We start from the raw sequence: 22653 nt of genomic DNA, 5'->3' as shown, positions 1-22653 counted from the left end.
CCTATTACTCCATATAACTCCTCCTATTACTCCATATAACTCCTCCTATTACTTTATATAACCTCTCTCTATATCTCCTCCTATTACTCTTCTACCCTCTCCCTATAACTCCTCCTATTACTCCATATAACCTCTCCCAATAACTCCTCCTATTACTCAATATAACCTCTCCTATTACTCCATATAACCTCTCTCTATAACTCCTCCTATTACTCCATATAAACTCTCACTATAACTCATCCTATTACTCCATATCCCCTCTCCCTATAACTCCTCCTATTACTCCATGTACCCTCTCCATATAACTCCTCCCATTACTCCATATAACCTCTCCCTATAACTCCTCCCATTACTCCATATAACCTCTCTCTATAACTCCTCCCATTACTCCATATAACCTCTCTCTATAACTCCTCCTATTACTCCTTATAACCTCTCCCTATAACTCCTCCTATTACTCCATAAAACCTCTCTCTATAACTCCTCCTATTACTCCATATAACCTCTCCCAATAACTCCAACTATTACTCCATATAACCTCTCTCTATAACTCCTCCTAATACTCCATATAACCTCTCTCTATAACTCCTCCTATTACTCCATATAACCTCTCTCTATAACTCCTCCTATTACTCCATATAACCTCTCTATAACTCCTCCTATTACTCCATATAACCTCTCTATAACTCCTCCTATTACTCCATATAACATCTCTCTATAACTCCATATAACCTCTCTCTATAACTCCTCCTATTACTCCATATAACCTCTCTCTATAACTCCTCCTATTACTCCATATAACCTCTCACTATAACTCCTCCTATTACTCCATATAACCTCTCTATAACTCCTCCTATTACTCCATATAACATCTCTCTATAACTCCTCCTATTACTCCTTATAACCTCTCCCTATAACTCCATATAACCTCTCTCTATAACTCCTCCTATTACTCCATATAACCTCTCCCTATAACTCCTCCTATTACTCCATATAACATCTCTCTATAACTCCATATAACTTCTCTCTATAACTCCTCCTATTACTCCATATAACCTCTCTCTATAACTCCTCCTATTACTCCATATAACCTCTCACTATAACTCCTCCTATTACTCCATATAACCTCTCTATAACTCCTCCTATTACTCCATATAACCTCTCTCTATAACTCCTCCTATTACTCCTTATAACCTCTCCCTATAACTCCTCCTATAACTCCATATAACCTCTCTCTAAAACTCCTCCTATTACTCCATATAAACTCTCTCTATAACTCCTCCTATTACTCCATATAACCTCTCCCTATAACTCCTCCTATTACTCCTTATAACCTCTCCCTATAACTCATCCTATTACTCCATATAACCTCTCCCTATAACTCCTTATATTACTCCATATAACCTCCCCCTATAACTCCCCCTATTACTCCATATAACCTCTCTCGATAACTCCTCCAATTACTCCATATAACCTGTCTCTATAACTCCTCCTATTACTCCTTATAACCTCTTCCTATAACTCCTCCTATTACTCCATATAACCTCTCCCTATAACTCCTCCTATTACTCCATATAACCTCTCTCTATAACTCCTCCTATTACTCCATATAACCTCTCCCTATAACTCATCCTATTACTCCATATACCCTCTCCCTATAACTCCTCCTATTACTCCATATAACCTCTCTCTATAACTCCTCCTAGTACTCCATATAACCTCTCCCTATAACTCCTCCTATTACTCCATATAACCTCTCCCTATAACTCCTCCTATTACTCCATATAACCTCTCTCTATAACTCCTCCTAGTACTCCATATAACCTCTCCCTATAACTCCTCCTATTACTCCATATAACCTCTCTCTATAACTCCTCCTATTACTCCATATAACCTCTCCCTATAACTCCTCCTATTACTCCATATAACCTCTCTCGATTACTCCTCCTATTACTCCATATAACCTCTCCCTATAACTCCTCCTATTACTCCTATTATTATTATGTTGTTGGTCAGTTACCCAGTATAGATGCTGTAATTCCTTTATATTCCCTCAATGTACTAACATGCCTCTCATTTTAACAGGACAATAGCAACCAAGAGATGTACTCAGTAGACCCACAGCGCTAACGTCACCTTACTCGTGTTCCTGTCTACAGAGCATCCTGGGGCCTTGCTGTGCAGGGTGGGGGTCCACTTCCCATCTTCATGTCTGTCCAACCTTTGGACACCGGAATGAGCTTGCCTACCCAATCTGGTGAGTGATAGCTCATTAAAGGGGTACTGTCACTTTTATTATTACATAATATTTTGGGATATTGTGTTGTATTTTCCCCCCATATTTAACAGATATGTGTTTGCAAAGTCTTAAAGAATAAGTTAAAATGGCTCTGTCACCTTTTCTTATTATTTCCTCTTCTCTTCCTCTTTCAGAATCTGTTCTTCTTTCCTTCATTTATGATTTGTTTCTTTTTTTAAATAGAAAGGTAGGGACTTTATTTTACGTACGCGTGACAATTGTGACAAAAGGGTGGCGTTTAAAGCGATACCGGCATCCCTCCCTCCCCAAAAAAATCAGTGTTTCATTAAGATAGATTCTTTATAAAATACTCATTATAACTGTGTTGGAATTAACAATTCAACCCATATGGTAACAGCAAAGTAGCCCAGACACTCAAGGTCTTCATACATGCAAGCTAGTCATCCAACCCAGTCAAGAGGTATACAGAGATAAAGTAGGGACTACTTTGTCTCTGTAGTTCTTTTCCGCCTGACTTTCTTTGACACAAGATGGAGGCTAAGTGTAAATTCCTGCAGTTCTCAACAGTGATCGCTGCAGGGAATTGGCTGTGTTTATGGAGGATACCGCAGTCTTGCGGGATCACCCATAGACCTCAATGCAGTATGCTCACACATGCGTACAGCTTACAGCAGTGACGTCAGCGCCAAGGATCACCACGCCGGACCAAGATGGTGGGGTCCACAAGGGAATGGTTTAAGTAAGAAATCTCATCTTTACCTACCCCCACTTTCTCCTTGGACCATCAGCGGCGATGTCACCGTCGGGAGACTTTGCAAACTCTCCAAATGGTGACAGTGTCGCTTTAACCCCTTAAGGACACATGACATGTGTGACATGTCATGATTCCCTTTTATTCCAGAAGTTTGGTCCTTAAGGGGTTAAGGCAAGCTCCACTTCATTTGTCAAGCTAACAAATGCCTTAAGTGTAGGAAAAAGACAAAGTAGTCCCTAAAAAGTTTTAAAGAGAAATAGATCAGAAAGGAAGAACAGGTTCTGAAACAGAAGAGAAGAGGAAGCTATGGGAGAAAGGCAAGTTTCAGGTGACACTGCTACTTTAAATATAGCAATCCACATCTATTGCTCCTGCAGCTGGGAGCCTCCACCTTTGCTCCCTGTCAGTCATTGTTATAGGCTTTGTGTTTTGCATTGGCAGTCTGCACAGTGGAGGAGAAACAGGAACAATGTATCTCTTTCTGTATCTCTTTCTCTGATGCAATATGCGCCCTGGTTGTGCCAGGGCTGACATATTTTGATGTCATATACTAAATCATTACAGTACATTTCAAAAACAAGTTTAACACTTTGTTTAAAAGCGTCATTTTCATAGAAGTGACAATTCAGTCTAGGAAAGTCTATATTATGGTTTACGTATCATTCGTTTATAATAGTTAGTCTTTCTTTCATGAAATTATTATGGTGGGATTTGACTGAGCTCAATGTTTTATGCACACGAGACATGCAAGATATATACCGGTATATATAATTTTATCTAAGTGGCCATTGTGGCATCCCATAATTACTAGCAGTAGGTGACATGCTAGTTATTGTGCACATGTGGGTGGATACGAGCAGGCGGGTGTGGCAGCCATATTGTTACTAAACTTCATGTCACATGAATTATAATCTGTTCCTATGTTGATAATTTTGCTAGTGCAATATATGTGTTACATTGTATAATTTACCAGAAACAATCATTGTTATCCATACAGCTCTGTATGACATTATAAAGGGTTACTCCAAGCACCATGACCACTCTAGTGATTTGAAGTGGTCATGCTTCTTGGAGTCTTTATTCGCAGTGTTTCGCTATGATTGGTTTATTCTTGGCTATGAAAAATTATGAGCTTTGAACTTTTTTTAGGATTATCTTCTAAGTTTTTTTTTTTTTTTGCTAGATCTTAATCCAAAGAACTAGGTGGTGGTGGTGGTTCCATTTTAAATCATTAAAATGAACCATATTATTTAAGAAACCGTACTTTTAAAAAAAAAAATCTTTATTTTTCATGTAATGCAAGGCAAAAATTCACAGTAAAACCGGCAGGGTATATGCGTTGTCAATTGTACAGGTATTCGTTGTAAGGTATACACACATGTTATGTTGTTTTTACACAAAGTTACAGTGCAATGGTAAGTACTAACAATTCACAATTTTCGTCACAAATTACCCCGTGGGTATTTAGGTCTATAGGACCCGCCATAGGTAGGTTCGGAATCGCAAGCATTGCGTGAGGTCGGGGTGTAATAGGCGCTCAGACCTACGTGTCTCTCAGAGTTCGAATGACCATTCAGTCCATATATGCGTGCCTCGGATTGGGCACATATACCCTTTGTAGTCATGAAGAAACCGTAGTTTATTTGTATTTTTTTGTCTTGAGAAATTGCATTTTAATTTTTTCATATCTGTGTAATTAGTGGTAAGTTATATGGACTTGGATTGCAGCTGTATTCTGATTGGTTGCTTAATGCTTACAGCCAGTAAGAATACAGCTCTGATTCTTCCTCTCTCTACCTGCAAACGTTTTATTTAAATGCGTGTTTTCTTGCAATAGTAGAATGTATAACAGACAAAATCATTAACTTTTACATTTATATTTATTTTATACCTTTTTAATACCTCATAGACTTGGGTATCACTGATCCTTTAAAGGACCACTATAGAGCCAGGAAAACATACTCGTTTTCCTGGCACTATAGGGTCTCTAGGTCCCCCCCACCTTTAGGGTCCCCCTCCCGCCGTGCTCTAGGGTGAGGAAGGGGTTAAACACTCACCTTTTCTCCACCGCCAGGCTCCCTCTGTGGTGGGGACTCTCCGCCTCCTTTCCCTATCATCGGCTGAATGCGCATGTGCGGCAAGAGCTGCGCGCGCATTCAGCCAGTCTCATAGGAAAGCATTCTCAATGCTTTCCTATGGATGTTGGCGTCTTCTCACTGTGCGCGGAAGCGCCTCTAGCGGCTGTCAATGAGACAGCCACTAGAGGCTGGATTAACCCATAGGTAAACATAGCAGTTTCTCTGAAACTGCTATGTTTACAGCAGAAAGGGTTAATCCTAGATGGACCTGGCACCCAGACCACTTCATTGAGCTGAAGTGGTCTGGGTGCCTATAGCGGTCCTATAATTCTCTCACTATCTAGCAGGTTTTGTTTGCAGAACTATAAGAACATTTATTTGAAACAACGTAGCTACCAAATAACATGTTGAAACAGAATTGTGTATAGATTCCTGTTCTGAAAAAAAACAAAACATACACAATTAGATTATGTCAAAATGACACGTTTTTATTTTTCATTTATTTGTTGATCCTTTATATAATGGCAATCAAAAACCTTTCACACAAACTCTGAAATATTTGCATAAACGCTAAACTCAGATTTTTCTCACTTACAGTACGTATTACAAAAATAGATAAATAGAAATGTCTAATACTGTACTTCTGTGCTTTTTAATGACCCTGGAGGTATTGCTAGCAGTTCAGTTTACTAAAATTGGCTATAACGTAAAAGGAATGCCTGAATTTGAGGATAATGCCCTCATACAATAGTGTCTCTGTAACACTAATAGGGATGTGACAGATCTCATTCACTCCTTCTGTAGGTTTGGAAGGTGGTGAGGTTTATAGCCTTTTTGTAGACAGTGAATGCGTTTACCGGCAGTGAATTTTACTCGTCTACGTCAGGGGTGTCAAAAAGGCAGATCCCCAGTTGTTTAAAAACTACAATTTCCTTGATGCCTTGTCGTTCTAAAGGCATGCAAAGCATCATGGGAGTTGTAGTTCTACAACATCTGGGGATCTGCCTTTTTGGAAACACTGGTCTACATGTTCTGCAAAGCTAATGAAAGTTAAAATATTTCCACATACAGTAGTTTTGAAGGGAGAAGGGGTTAAGGTCAGTCTTCACAAAAAGATTTTTGAAGATTTCTATTTGTCGTTTTTACATGTCACTATGCTCATCTTCCTCCGCAAGCCAGCTTGTAGCTCCCCAGTTGTTTTAGTGGTTATGGTGCTTAGAGTGCACCATTTACATCTCGTTGTAGTGGCTATGGTGGAATAAGTCTCAAACTCTGTCCCTCTGTTTTTTTTGTTGTTTTTTTTTTTTCTCAAACTATTTTGGAGTAGTTTGCCAAAACCAGGGCTTCTTACCAGTACCTACACAGTCCAACCGATACTGGAGTGAAAGACTGGGGTGTGTTGGCCCTGTGAAACTAAGGCTTTTAACCCCTTAAGGACACACGACATGTGTGACATGTCATGATTCCCTTTTTTTTTTTTTTTTTTTTTATTCTTTATTTTGTTGTGCGTAAGAAAATAACAGTAGCCTGTGAGGTACCCCAAAGGTAGTCCTCCAGCATAATACAAACATCTGAACAGTGGGGTACAGGGTAAATCCAGCACATTTTTATATTACAATGGGGGTGGTCTAGCTTGATGTTGTTTAGCGTGACGTAACATATTTTACTCATATGGTTTGCATTTAACGCTTGCATAAAATGGTCGCACGGAACAGGTGCTTACATCAGTTGCATTAGGACGGTTGCATAGTTTAGTAACAGAAAGATAACATAAAAATGAATAATAATTACGTTTACTTGTGACAGTTGCCCACCACTGAGTGCCGAGGTTTAGGTACCATCAATTAGTGTTAGGCTGCCAGTGGTTAACCGAGCAGGAGTGAGAGCTTTCGGAGGAAAACAACAGTAATAATAAACATGTGGCTTATATCTAAGGTGACCTACATGTCTAATGGTGAGCACGGCATGGTGTCGAGCCATTCTCGGCAGCTTCCTGTGTTACACAGTATATTAGACGTTAGGTTAAAGGTTTTTGCGGCATATTAAAACAACAAAAGAGACATGAAACAAAACAAAACAACAAATTAAAGTCATAATTACAATGTTCAATAGATTGCTTGGCTGGGGAGCACAGCCTGCTTGTGGGGTTAGCGGAGGTTATCATGCTATTCTCATATCTTGGCAGGAACTGGTAGTATGCCACTAGGGACGAGTGCATTCAGACATATCATGATGAACATTTCTGTGGCATAGGAGGTTGTACCTTCTATATATGTACATCTATATCTAGGTAACAAGCTTGGCTGGCCCTTTATATTATTAAAGTAATCTTGTAAGTAAGTCACATTTAATAGTGCTAAATTGGCTATGCCATTGTGGTTATGTAGAGAGTAAACTGTTGTGTCAAGGGTTAACTGAGGCATTAAGTCACTGGTGATTGGTGTCGATATATATTCAGCTTTACCATACCGGTAAGGTGAGGGTGAGGGTGCATTATACATATACTCATAGGGGGGAGGGTTTTCATGTTTACGTGCATGGTGTAAATCGACTGAGCACTACCACCATACAGTATTGCCCCTAACCGTTGCACCCCAGTGTAACATGCTTGACATTGCCCAAACAAGCCCAAAAGACGCTTGCTTAAAAACACGCTTTAAATTAAAATAAAATAAAGTATAAAGTAAAGATAAACAATAACGCTTTGAGAATTGCCTGGCATATAGTGATGCGTTCCAATAACAGGGTATCTAATGATGCTAAGGCTAACATACTATGTAGTGAGTAGTCCAGCGCTTAGGCTTGCTTAGCCGATGCCTAATGATGGCAGGCTGCCAGTCCCAGGTATCGTAAGTCCACCTGTCAGAGTACGGTGTCGCCGCCATTTTTGCTTGCCTGCATGCTCCTGCATCTCCTCCACGGACAAGTAGCAATGTCTCTTAACCGGACCCGGGCCTCTCGATATTTCAGGTGCTCGTGAGTGTTGCCTCCAGGGATATGCCATTCGATCGGACGGCTTGCGAGTACGGACTTGTCTTCTTCCAGTGAGTTCTCGCTGTGGACTGCTTTCTGCAGGAGTGTATGGCTCTACCGCCGCTAGGTGCTGGTTGTTTGTTGGTGGGGCAGCTGAGTGCTGGGCAAGTTGGGTTTTGTTGCGCGGTTTGAAATCTTCTGTTCCTTCGTGTGGGAGACCCGTTGCTTGTGCCCGCCCTTTAGAGTTTCGGCTCTGCTGCATCCTGGAGGCCGCTCTGGAGGCATGGTGTGGGATCCCTTGCAGACTCCTCCGAGCAGCCGGTCGGAGCCACGCCGTCACCTCTCTCATAGCTGCGTGGTAGAACTGTCTCTGGGTCTTGAGTTTTGCCCATAGGTAAGTACTGAGACGGTTGATGTACTCCAGTGCGTGCTTGGGCGGTTCAATTAGTGAGGGCCTGGGCCTTTGCTGCGTCTGCGCCGCCATTTTGGTTGGGCCCAGTAAGTCTCGTTTGGTCGTAGGTTTCTTCATCCCCATGTGGGTTCTACTTGTGTGTTTGTCGTTTGGTCGGTTGCGTGTGCCGGGATATCCCTCACCGGCAGGGGGGGGGTAATCAGGTTCTGTAGCGTTGCAGTTTCTTCCCGCTGGTCCGTCGGCGGGGAGGTCGGCCGCCTCTCCCACACCAGCGTGCACTGGTAGGCCGCAGATCTAATTCTGCTTCAGAGTGCCACTTTGAGTCCGGTGAACCGGTCAGATAAGTCCCCTGTTGCCACCGTTGCTCTGCTGTGTCTGGTTATGAGTCTCACTGTGAGTTTGTGGTTAAAAGTCGCTTGTTTGCAGGGCTTTCTCACGGAGCTCCTGTTCAGTGCGACCAGTCTGCTCAGCGGTCAGGCCCCGCCCCCCGTCATGATTCCCTTTTATTCCAGAAGTTTGGTCCTTTTTAAGGCCATTTGGTTGAAATATCTTTGTTCTATACTGCTATGAATGTTAGATGATTCAATTGATGAGAATTTGTACCTCCTCTCTCTTTTATTTCTGTGTGTGTGTGAGATGCATTTTTACTTACTACATTAAGTGTGACATTGCTGGCAGCTTACATCAGTTGAAGTTTTGTATTATTCCTAATCTTTCTAAAACTTACTTGATTAGTCTAGATTTGTATAGCCCCAGTCCTTTCAGATGGGAATCTGCAATTGCAGATAAGCAAATAGAATGAGGGTTACAAGTATTTAATGGGTGCTGAACAAGCACTTTAATGAGTTTAATGAAACGGTTTCTTTTGTTTTATCATATATTCCTTTGTTATGGCAGAATGACTGTTAATCAGAAACCGAAAGTGGCCATAACCACTGAAGTTTATTGTAGTAGTTATGGTGTGAGGAGCTTATTTGGTTCGATTAAAAACAGGGCACGACTTCTGCATGGGATGTTATAGTGAACATCATCCCTTCTAATGTGGCGATATTGCCATTGACCTTTTCATCATGGACATAGGCCACCTATATCATTGTAACATAGCTTTTGATATTGGGAAAATTATGTATCTTTAAAAAAAATAAAATCATTTAAAAAAAAAAAAAAACCATTGGCATTGATAGGGGGTGGGTAGAGAAAAATACATACAGTTCTCAAGCCATTTTGTAAATGGGGACCTACTCAGACTCAAAACTTCATCTTGATTAAGTTGCCAAGTGTTCCTATAGCTGTTGATGGATCCAGAGCACAGAGTTTTTAAGAACATGAACATAGATGATGGTTTGGGAACAGGGAAACCTGTAAAATTGAGAAAAGGGGAATTCTATAACGGTAACTCCCCAGAAATATTTGCAAGAAATTCCTGCATGTAAGAAGAAAACTATGTGTACCAGTGTACATAACTCATAGTATGTAATGACATGAACGGGACAAAAGGCTCAACAAATCGATGGTGCCAGGTTGCTATGGTTACACGGAAATGGATTTTACCTGGCTGTGCCCACTGGCTGCAAAGCAGTGGGTTTGCTATGGCAAACATGAGCGTGTGCGTTCAGACAGAGTAAAGACACAATGCAATATATGAGGTCACATCCTCCCAGGACTCTTAAGTCTGTACACTGCAAAGCAGTGTAAGGTAGACCTGAAGCAGTCACTGGTGCAGAAAGAGACAGGTCCTCCTCTGCTGGATACCAGGACAACTACCCTCTCACAGCAACAAGACACATGGGAGGGTAAATAGGGAGGAGGGGTAGTTCTATGTTTAGGAGTTACAGTCCTTATCTGAGATCTATAGATCCAATCTCAGCATTAATTGACAGGTGGGAAAGGGACCAAACTCTTAAAGGGCCTTAAATAAAAATCTATAGGTTTGCATTTTTACTAGTACAGTGTACAGATGGAACTAGTTGCCGTTTAATTTAAACCGATGTTGTGCTTGGCATGACAGGCGCACTTCCTTTTTTGTTGTTGTTTGTTTTGTTTAGATTACACTCCCCCCCCCCCCCCCCCCTTTAAAGTTAGAAAAATAGAAGTAAAATAAGAAAAAAGCCATTAAATTGATTTGTAATCCATAATGGGACATTCTGCATTGTAGGAACGTTAAATTCAGTGCTTCTCTGTGAGAGGCATTAACAGAATTCGACTTCATCAAACTGTTCAGAATAACGCAGAATATGAAACATATTTAATTTTCGAAGATCTGTATTTTTTCTGTAAACCTGTGAGACCTGTTAGCTCCTGCTAGAAGCCTTCATAAGCTTTCCTGAGCTAAGCCCTGCAGTGCACAACGAGAGCATCAGCTGCAGTGGCTATGGTGCTTGGAGTGGTCCTTTATGATGTGAGGGTTTTGGTCCTTAGAATATTCCTTTAAACTTACTACTGGCAATATCAACAATACTTTCATCTTGCTAAATTGTCATAATTTTTGCTAAAGTCATACAATATTTTCGCCTTCATGTGAAACTCCAAGTCTGTAGAAAACACCCTATATCCCAACCTCTAATGGCCAGCAGGGTGAGGGTGTGTGGATCGGGGTTATTCTGGGAATTAAACAAACACATTTCTAAATACAGTGTACAGCTTTGTAATATCCTCCTATATACATAAAGGTCTGAACACCCAAGCAAGAGAAAGAGACCTATATCAGAGATATATTAGGATCCTGAGGACATAAACCTGGACGTTTTGTGAGTAAATAACCAATTATTAATGTTTTCTACATTTTCATGTATGGATATATAATAATAAATCTCTCTAACCGGTATCGTAAGCTATGTAAGTTCAAACACAGAAATGAAAGATATACAATAAACAAACTCTTTTAATAATAGCGTCAAATAAGAATATAGATTGCAAAACAATCCGTTCAAAAATAAATAAGTACAACAAACAAAGCAACTCTGTCACCTTCTGGGGTCATTGGATATTTTGCAAAGACCCCAATGATGATATTGCCCCTTGCTTCTCAGTGGTCCGAGAGCCTTCATCTGCCAAGAGTCCACAACAGCGCGCATGCATAGCTATCATTAGTGACACATGGAATTGACAAAACTTGACAGTGAAAACTCTGCGTTTGTCAGCTTTTGTCAAGTGTAGGAAACATGCATAAAACACAGTAGTCCATACTTTGTCTCATGATTTGACTGTTTTTAAATTATGGTGTTAAAGTTACAGGGAACCCGCACTCGTCTTAAGGTGCAAAACCAGAACTGAGGCTGGCAGACCCAATACATAAGTAGAAAATGCAATATGGTCCAGGCACTCAAGGGTAATAAGGAGGCAGATTTATTGAACATTCGGTGCAAGCTTGATAAAGACCTAATTTGAGGTCAAAACGTTGCTGTTGGTTAACGCACTGAATCTTTATTAAAACTGTATTACCCTTGAGTGCCTGCATCATATTGCATTTTCCACCTATTTCTGAATGCCCCTTTCCTAGCTGCTTGAGACTATTCCAGCTTTTTACTAAATTAATTTAAATAAAAAAAGGTTTAAGATACTCTGATCTAGAATGGATAGCTTTCCCAATGAGTAAATATAGCGTAGACCATCACTTTGTCCCTTACAGACATCTCTAAGCACAGCTATCACGGAGTTAATGCCTGGCTGTCAATAAGTTAGGAAGACCCACTCAAGCCTATTCTTTTAGCATATCGGACTGATCCCACACACGGACAGTCCACAAGTTATGTGCATACAGATCAGCAGAGCTAAAGTGTCCTCAGACCGTGTAGGCTTCCTTTGTGAAGCCACAAGTTGAGACCTCTTTAGTGGGTTACTCGCTATAGGATATACTATTAAGGTTTTGTATGTTCATGGTGAAGGTCTTCCAAATTGACGAAGATTATATGACTGATATAGTATGAACTTTTAACATTGAGAGCTCCACACTTGCCCCTACATATACAGTGAAATATTTGGCATGATAATCAGCCACTTGGGTTTAAATTTGAGATCAGGTTTTAATGGCTAAAGCAGTCCCGTTGTCTTAGTTGCATCCTTAACGCAAAGCTATAAAGCATCTCATTGTAACTGTGCTGACAGTGGCTGTCCGTTACGGAGGATATGCTGTTTGCTTCAGATGCTAAATATAATTCCCAGAGCTGAGTTATGTGTTAAATAACAGGGTTCAGCTAATCATATAAACACAGTTTACACCACCTTTGTTGCAGGTCTTAATTATCTTAATGAGTATTTGTATCCGCATTTGTCATAAGAAATTGCTTTAATGCTAATAGAACAGCATTTATCAAACCGCAACTAGCCTTGTATGTTACCTACCATGGCTGCTCGCAAACTAATGCCAATGTCCAGCCAAATGCACTAAACTGGATCGGCATAGTCTTGAGCCAAGATAGTCAAGTACAAATAAGCTGTGCTATTTATGAGCATAGGGAACATTCGGCACTCCAGATGTTGTGGACTACATCCCCCATAATGCTCTTACACCCATTGTGCTGGCAAAGCATCATGGGAGGTGTAGTCCAAAACATTTGCAGTGCAGAAGGTTGCCTATGCCTGGTCTAGGTCATTGCCTGCGTAATCTTAACCGTCTTGTAGATTTGATGCTGGGTTTCTACTCCCATAACCTGGAACTTTGAAAAGTTAACTCTAAAACAGGAATGACTCATTTGGTGTTTACTAACCATAACAATCTTTGTTTCGATGTGAACTCTCTTAGCCAAATGAGTATCGTCCATCTAAAACAGCATTGTGGGGAGAGCTTACATTTTGGTTGGGTTTAAAAAGTTGTGCATGCATTTGGTAGATGGTGGGCTAAGGGAATTACTGGAGTGGGATAATATGCATGGTCATGTATTTTGGCAATGCCGAATTCAGCCTCTGGTAAGCATTTACTCTGGATTTCTGTAGTGCTCCTACTTCGCTGTCTTTAGATGAAGTTCTGTTTTTGAAATGTCACCATGTGCCTATCTACACATATACAATTTTTAAAGTACACTTAAAATAACCCATTGTTGGCAGGCAGGGGAGGGCTGCCAGCCTTAGGCCTGGATGGCAAAACCAGCCAAGTGGCCCATTGCACCACCAAATCAGTTCACCATCCATGCCCACCTTTTCCTGATTTTATAACGGATATTGATGTTATGCTAATCAGTAGCTCTTTGCCATACCCGCTCCTTCACGGCTCTGACTTTCAATGTTGTTAGAGCGCAGGCTGAGAATCTCTGAGCCTGTGCTCTGATTTACTAACTGTGCGCCGGAACCACGAGGGAGAGGATATAATCTGACTGCACCTACTGCTGGTACGCACCAGTGGACCACCAGCGAATCGTTTAAATTGAATATGCTGGTGTACCCAACTTGTGAGCTGTTGTCTCTGTTGTCATGGCACCCTGCGTGACTGCACAGCTTGCACACCCCAACGGCTGGCCCTGCTGACACACACTGATGTTACTACTTAGAAATCCCTCAATATTAATACAGACATCAGAGTAAACACCAATAAACTGTGGAAACAGAGCTGACCCCCCCCCCCCAAATTTATAAAGATTTGCTTAGAGGATTTGTTGTAAGATTAAATCATGCCTCCTCCTCTCTCTCTCCCATGCGCTGCTCTGTAGGCTGGGAGGAGGTGAAGAGTAATCACAATCTCCCAGCACAGCGGCACCTGTGGCTGCAAGGGGAACAGCTGAATTTGCCACCCCCCATGTGACATCACAATGCCCCACCCATATGATCTGCCATATGAACTAACGCCAGTGCTGCACACAGTGTGTGTTTACATTAAAAAGCCTAAAGGGACTGGCTATAGACACCAGAACCACTTCATTAAGCTGAAGTGGTTCTGGGGACTATAGTGTCCCTTTAATGTGAGGTAAATTAGAGATTAGTGTCACTAATAATATACTAGATTGCCTACTTACAACCAGATGAGGATGATGATGGGCTGCAGTTTGGCTCCACTGGTCTGGTGTAGAACACGATCTCTGGAGGCTGTTTGCAACTGTGGTCACAAAATTCAATGTTCTGGGAGAATTGGAAGCAGCTCCATTTTTTGGGGGGCCCCTTACACAGCTCAAGGTCTGGGCCCCAGGGCCTGACTGTGAGTATGCCCACAAGGCCCACTCATAAGTCCACTTATATGTTCCACCCACCCATGAGTTCGCTCGCAGGGAGTGGAGTGTGTAGGGGATGTGTTATGTGTTATTGTAGAGGATCTAATATGTGTGCTTATGGTATGTAGTGTATAGGGATACCAGTTTGTGTAGGTGATGCAGTGTGTTTGTGTGTAGTGGAAGCAGTGTGTATTTGTGTATAAGGGATGTATTGTGTGTTTCTTGTTTGTTTGTAAGGGATGCATTGCGTGAATCTGTGTTTGTATGTATAAGGGATGCAAGGTGTGTGTCTGTATGTATGTGCATTGAGTGTGTGTAAGAGATGCATTGTGTTTCTGTGTGTATGTAAGAAAAGCAGTGTGTGTGTTTGCATGAGTGTGTAAGGGTTTGCATTGTGTGTTTCTGCGTATGTGTGCAAAGGATGCATTATCTTTGTGTGTAAGGGTTGCATTGTGTGTGTAATGGATGCATTGTGTGTTTCTCTGTGTGTAAGGGAAGCATGTTGTGTTTCTCTGTGTGCAGGGATGCATTGTGTGATTCTGTGTGTGTAGGGATGCATTGTGTGTTTCTGTGTATGTATAGGGATGCATTTTGTGTTTCTGTGTATGTATAGGGATGCATTTTGTGTGTGCGTGTGCGTAGTGTGAAAGAGCTCCCTGTCTTGCCCCCTGTCCCTTCTGTCTCTTAGAGCTCTCCCCTGCCCCTTAGTGGTCTCTCCTCTCCCCTAGCGGTCTCTTCTCACACTCACCCCCCCTCCCTGTGTTCTCCTCACCTCCCCCCTCCCTGTGTTCTCCTCACCTCCCCCTTCCCTGTGTTCTTCTCACTACCCCCCTCCCTGTGTTCTTCTTACCCCCTCTCCTCCCTGTGTTCTTCTTACCCCCTCTCCTCCCTGTGTCCTCCTCATCTCCCCTTCTCCTCACCCCCCTCCCTGTGTTCTTCTTACCCCCTCTCCTCCCTGTGTCCTCCTCATCTCCCCTTCTCCTCACCCCCCTCCCTGTGTTCTTCTTACCCCCTCTCCTCCCTGTGTCCTCCTCATCTCCCCTTCTCCTCACCCCCTCCCTGTGTGCTTCTTACACCTCTCCTGACTGTGTCCTCCTCACCTCCCTCTCCCTGTGTTCTCACCACCCACCCTCCCTGTGTTCTTCTCAGTCCCCCCTCCTCATCTCCCCTTCTCCTCACCCTTACTCTCCCCCTCCTCCTTGTGTTCTTCTTACTCCTCCCCGTTCTTCTTCTTACTCCCCCCTCCTTCTTCTTACTCCCCCCTCCTTCTGTTACTCCCCCACCTCCTTCTGTTACTTCCCCCTTCTCCTTCTGTTACTCCCCCCTTCCTTCTGTTACCCCTTCCTTCTGTTACTCCCCTCCTTCAGTTACTCCCCCCTCCCCTCCTTCAGTTACTCCCCCCCTCCTTCAGTTACTCCCCCCCCTCACCTCCCCTCCCCTCTTTCAGTTACTCCCCCCGTCACCTCCCCTCCCCACTTTCAGTTACTCCCCCCCTCACCTCCCCTCCCCACTTTCAGTTACTCCCCCCCTCACCTCCCCCCCCTCTTTCAGTTACTCCCCCCCTCCCCTCCTTCAGTTACTCCCCCCCCTCACCTCCCCTCTCCTGTATCGTCCCCTCCCCTGTAGCGTGTGCACTTCCTGTCAGTCCGGCCGAGTACAGGAAATAGAAACTCCTGTTCCGCACTGAGTGTGCACCTTCCTATCCGTCTGGCCCTGCAGCGGCCGGTTTTAAAAGAATTTAGGGCGGCCTGGGGGGCAGTTGCCTCTCTGCCCCCCGGCCCAGCCCGCCCCTGTTGGCAGGGTTTGGTGGTGTTTGCACATGTAGCAGGGTTACAGGAGGATAATGTGCTGTTTCCAAATAGCCTCTTGCTTCTAGCTCATCTATTGCACAACTTAAAGGGAAATTCATTCCACTGCCCAAATTAAAATAAAAAAAATCACTATTTCATAGATATACCCCCAATGTAAACTTGCATGCATTTAACCATGCACTTTTTTCAGTTGGGGTAATATCTCAATACAGTTTGCAAAAGCTGCAGGTCTCTTGTCTGCAGCCTTTTCAAGCCCTCCCCCTTTTCCCCCGCATAGACTTTCTGTGGCTGTCCAATCACAGACCTCCCAATGCAGCTCAACGAGAAGTCTTTGCAAGATAGGTGCTCTGAGCAATTGCAACAAGGTTGATTTATAAATGTGTCCATCTCTACTTTTTATAAAATGAAAATGAGGACTCCGTCTTAATACATGAAGCAGGGGTAAAGATGAGTATTTGAACCTTTAAGAAGTTTTAATGTAAGTTTTGCTTATTTTAGATTATTTTGATAATATGCACAATGTGGAGATCACAATGTTACATAGTTACATAGGCTGAAAAGACACATCCATCAAGTTCAGCTTTTCTCATATCTGTTTTTGCTGTGGATGAAAAAGAAAACAATAATGTCCCTTTAATGTATACGGATAACCTGCATGCTTTATGAATGAAAGTGTCCCTTCATTTTTCTATTCAACAAGTAGAAAAACACCAACTTCCCTTTAAAATACCAATAATTTGTGATTTCAAAATGGCACATATACTCCACATTGGGTACCAGTCTTTTGCTATCTCCCCATCTTACTTAAACTCGCTTGTCTTTCCTATTTTTATCTTACATTTGGTCTCAGATCCACATAAGCCTTTTGGACATTTTTATTTTAATTTTCTTCCTTTTTCCTGCTTCACTTTCACCCTTTATCCATATTCCTGTCTTATCACACAGGTTTATACACTGAACTTTGAATTGTAATGAACTGAATAACAAAATCCAGGTTAAAATAGATGTCTTTGAGAATTCTTTTAGCCAAACTCAAAGCTTGACTCTACTAGATTAAATGGTTCCATTCAGATTTCAATTTGGTGCAATATGAAGCTTAGTTAATAAACCCAAAAGTATATACAACGTCTTGGCCTTCTGGCCGGGATTAAAGGAACACTATAGTCACCTAAATTACTTTAGCTAAATAAAGCAGTTTTAGTGTATAGATCATTCCCCTGCAATTTCACTGCTCAATTCACTGTCATTTAGGAGTTAAATCACTTTGTTTCTGTTTATGCAGCCCTAGCCACACCTCCCCTGGCTATGATTGACAGAGCCTGCATGAAAAAAAAAAACTGGTTTCACTTTCAAACAGATGTAATTTACCTTAAATAATTGTATCTCAATCTCTAAATTGTACTTTAATCACATACAGGAGGCTCTTGCAAGGTCTAGCAAGCTATTAACATAGCAGGGGATAAGAAAATCTTAATTAAACAGAACTTGCAATAAAGAAAGCCTAAATAGGACTCTCTTTACAGGAAGTGTTTATGGAGGGCTGTGCAAGTCACATGCAGGGAGGTGTGACTAGGGTTCATAAACAAAGGGATTTAACTCCTAAATAACAGAGGATTGAGCAGTGAGGCTGCAGGGGCATGTTCTATACACCAAAACTGCTTCATTAAGCTAAAGTTGTTCAGGTGACTATAGTGTCCCTTTAAAGGATGCATCAAAATTTGAGATTTTTTCCCCCCGTATTATATCTTTTTTTTTTTCTTTTTTTTTTTAATCTTTATGCGTTAATCTTTCTGGTATACCTTCTCTCCATTTCTCCTCTAACCACATTGCTCACAGTCTCGCCTCATTAGCAATTGATGTATTTTGCTCAACTCTCCTTTTCTTCTCTGCTTTCATCTTGCTTCAATCTATCATTCTCATTTTTATTTCATTCACCTGTTACTTTATGTATTTGTGCTGTGAATTCCCCTCTCTTGCCTTCACATTGTGTCTTTAACTCCATATTCTTCTCCATACTGGGCTCTTGGGAAGCGTTCACCCCTTGCAAGTCCTTTATTTAGTCATACACCACGGTGAACATGAGATCTGTGTCCCGAATGGCACAGATCTTCCTCCACTGCTCTTTCTGTTAGTTATGATGCCATATCCATAGCCTGACTTTCTAACAGAGCAGGATGGCACAGAGATCTCCGAGATCTCTCCTTCTCTGCGTTCACAGAACTCCAAGTGATAGACCAAGGGCACCAGGACATTTATCAGGCTTCCTACCCAAGAAATAGAGTAATAAAAGAGAGGTCAAGAGGCAAATATAAACATACAAGGTGTGTATCTTCCACCTTGTTGCCTGATGTTGTAATAAATATATCCGCGTGCCTATTACTCGGACTCTAGTTTTTATTTCACCAATAAAGTTCCATGAAATTCCATTGTAATGACCTGGTTCCGTCACCATTTCCATGCCCCATGTAGATTTTATCACCACATTTAACAGCTGGATGTGTGGATAATTCCCCTGCATTTCCCACTCTTCTCACTAGAGGCCAGCACTTGAAGGGAAAACTGCATTTGAGTTTATATATGGATGTCACTGTAAGTGTATGTGTGTGATTGATAGGGTTCGTAGTGTCTACTATTATGTAGAACCACCTGATATCTCAATGTTATTGGGAAATAAGCAATTTAACTATATTTAACAGAATTGCTAGCAAATACAGACTCATTGTACAGCGCTGGTTAAAGGGACACTACCGGGATCCTTAATGGGTTCTTTGTTTGTTTGTTTGTTTGTTTGTTTGTTTGTTTGTTTTTAGAAACCAAAGTATTTACAATACAGTGTTAAGTCCACCTCTAGTGGCTGTCTTACTGACAGACACTAGAGGTGCTTCTCCTGCTCTGACCATGTAAAACTCGGTCAAGTGATGCAGAGGCCCATAGGAAAGCGTTGAATACAATTTTTTTCTATGGGGAAGCTTGATTGTGCGCATGGTGCTCACTGCGCGCGCAGGTTAGGTCCCCAGTGCGCAGAGAGGTGTGCAGCACTGAACGAGCCTCAGCGCTTGGAAAAAGGTGAGTAAATCCTGTATATAATTAAAATGTAACATTTTTATTGCAAACTGAGCGGGACCTTCATAGATCTATGGACAAGGACATTGTAGCATTAGGAAATACAGGTTTGTGCTCCTAATGCTGTAGTGTTCCTTTAATAAGCTAATGGGAAAAACGAAATTTTCCGGGATATCACATTCTTATGTGGTGCTCAACAGTATGCATACCTGATGTGAGTCCATGAAAACCTAGTGGAACTGGAACCTTTAAAGGAAACCTACTGGACAGAGGTCAGAGAAACAGACGGCACTTATAGTCCTTCAAAAAGATTACTATTTTATTTGTTGTTAAAGTTAAGTTTAATAAAGTTAACTTGCCTAGTTTCCAGCGCCCAGACTTCTCTGCTGCTGCCGTCCGCTTAGCCTGTCTTCATCAGCAAGCCAGCTGACGTCTCCCGTATTCTTGTCCAATAGACCAGAGAAGCATAGGGGAAGATATATGCATGCGCGGCAAAAAGCAATGCTTGCCCAATCAAATGCTCTCATGCTCTGATCAGCAATTGATTGAAAAAACAATTCTGACTTGGTTCTCACAGAGGAAGCTTCACTGGTGACCGTCAGGAAGATAGCCACTAGAGGTGTGTTTAACCTTGCAATGAAAACATTGAGGTTTCTATAAAACCGCAATTTTTTACATTGCAAAGTTTTAACACAGGTGCACTGCACCCAGCCCACTTCATTGAAATGATGTGGTCTGAGTGCCTATAGTGTCCCCTTAACGTTTCTTCGATTACATCTCCCATAAACATCCACCAATCAATTTGCTTTCCTTGTGGCTGGGCTAGGTTTATGCAAAAGATAGACATCACTTTGGACTAATTCTGCCCCCTAGTTTTCTTGTAATAATTTGAGTCATAACATGACATGATATTGCAGCAATAAACGGGCTCAGATGTCTGCCTATTGGATTTATATGATTGGGAGGTATTGCCATTAGAAACTCAGCCTCGTAGTCAAGAATGCTTGAATCCCAATAAATGTGTGTTAAAGTGTATTACAAAACGGTGTGTTCCACTGAGAATTTAGGACAACGTAGCCAACTGAAAAAAGATTCTGTTCATCATATATCCAGAGACACTGTCACAAGTGGGTTTCAGCACAACCTGTTCACTAACTAAAAAGTTAGCGAACTGTTGATCCATTTTCCTTTTTAAATACTGTTTATTCGTTTTTAATTCATGCCATGATGTCAGGCGTGTGGGAGCCGTGAGGTCACATGTGTGCCTACACAACTTTTGAAAGCATGCCCATTTTTTTTCACTCAAGAAATAATCTCAAAGCCCTCGAAGTGTTTAAACTACAGGCAGGTTCGTTGGATCAAAAGTGGCAGAGCAACAACGTTCCTCTCAGGTCCTCTCAGGTCGAAACGTTGTTGCTTTGCCACTTTTGATCCAATAAACCTGCCTGCACTTTGAACACTTTGAGTGCCTGGAGATTCTTTCTTCTCTTGCCTTATCGTTGTGGGATTTGCTGGTCCTGCTTCAGTGCACCTAATGTAAACTGGAATTAAGTGCGGTTCCTTTTTGATTTTGATAAAAAAAATTTTTTTTTTACTGAAGTCTCATTGGAAAACCTCTTTTTTGAAGAGTCCTGTTAATAGAAAACTTAAGCGCCAAAGCCACTACAGTGCACTGGAGTGCCCCATTGTAAGTATTCTATACGTTTTAGAAAGGGCACCGTGACCCGTCTCCTTTACAGCTCAGTGAGAGACAGAAACCTCTTTTCACTGAATTGGTTAGGAGCTATCGGCTAATGCCGTCAGGTGGTTTAGAAGCGTCTGGTCATTTCGCCACACTGACCAGTAAGTCTGTGCCGGGGAAGAAGAGGGGACTTGCAGTAGCTGGGAATTTCCAAAGCTGGTCTTGTCAACCATGTGTATCCGAATGACATTTCCTTTGAAGAAACAATTATAGAATAGATATCCAATGCTGCTTTTTTTGTTTTGTGTTTTGGTGACAAAATATTGATTTCATATATTTCGAACCCTGCTTTGAATATTTGGCTATGAGACATCATTGTTCCTGAATTGTGGTAAAACGCCATATTGTGTTTATAGCACGTACCCAAGTGCCAGTGATTCTCATTGATTTTGTGCTTTTCCCCTTGACAATCTGAATTCACTTGGGACCTGTACACATTGTACAGCATATGTAATATGTATAAGGCTGTTATAGGATTACCCAAAAAAGTACTTTAAGTAGAATAGAACTGAGTGGAGCCCAGTAAGTGGCCATTATTCTCCCAGGAAGGGATTGCTGTTGCCATGGAGGTTTGCAGAACATGTTGGAGTTCCGTTGGCTCTCACTCAAAATAAATCACAGATTGCTACTGGCTTCAAGGATTTAGAAACCGTATCCCTAGTTGGAATCCTATGATTTATATAATTATCCCATCTTAAAAGTGAGCTGGTTGTCCATATCAGTTCTGTAGGCAATTTGCCATAATGCCTTAGTTCCATGCCCCATGCTTGTATGAATTTCTTCTCATATTTGTCGTGCATGGCACGATTTGTAAAATAAAGAATAAGTAAAGAGGAGAAAAGGGGGGAAACGAAAAGCTCTTCTCGACTACAACCATCTCCCAACTGTCTAGCAGTGAGATTGTAATGATGGCAAGTATGTCTGTTTGACGAGTACCAAAGCCCAGGGTGGGAGCTTCAGGTAACCAATTTAGGAAGGATAGTCCCTATTTTAGGCCCAAATCATTTTGTACCTCTTTTGTGCCTTAAAGAACCACTATAGTGCCAGGAAAACATACTCGTTTTCCTGGCACTATAGTGCCCTGAGGGTGCCCCTCCCGCCGGGCTGGATGGAGAGGAAGGGGTTAAACACTTACCTTTCTCCAGCGCTGGGCGGAAGAGCCGCGCGCATTCAGCCAGTCCATAGGAAAGCATTCTCAATGCTTTCCTATGGACGCTTGGTCTTCTCACTGTGCGCGGACGCGCCTCTAGCGGCTGTCAATGAGACAGCCACTAGAGGCTGGATCAACCCATTTATAAACATAGCAGTTTCTCTGAAACTGCTATGTTTACAGCAGGCAGGGTTAATCCTAGGTGGACCTGGCACCCAGACCACTTCATTGAGCTGAAGTGGTCTGGGTGCCTAGAGTGGTCCTTTAAGGTACC

The 22653-nt window shown here is 42.0% G+C and overlaps 1 protein-coding gene across 3 annotated transcripts in view; it reads left to right on the top strand.

The window, feature by feature from the left end:
* The window catches only part of HDAC5 (histone deacetylase 5), a 101674-nt gene that overhangs the window by 22786 nt on the left and 56235 nt on the right, over positions 1-22653 (top strand). For all 3 annotated transcript variants that reach the window (XM_063459285.1, XM_063459284.1, XM_063459283.1), the window contains exon 2: positions 2086-2257. In XM_063459285.1, coding sequence (XP_063315355.1) covers positions 2209-2257 — 49 coding nt within the window. In that variant the 5' untranslated portion in view covers positions 2086-2208. The remainder of the gene's footprint in view (positions 1-2085; positions 2258-22653) is intronic.

The sequence above is a fragment of the Pelobates fuscus genome, chromosome 6 (genome assembly GCF_036172605.1).
Source record: "Pelobates fuscus isolate aPelFus1 chromosome 6, aPelFus1.pri, whole genome shotgun sequence".
In the NCBI taxonomy this organism is placed as follows: Eukaryota; Metazoa; Chordata; class Amphibia; order Anura; family Pelobatidae; genus Pelobates; species Pelobates fuscus.
This window is presented reverse-complemented; position numbering and strand designations above follow the sequence as displayed.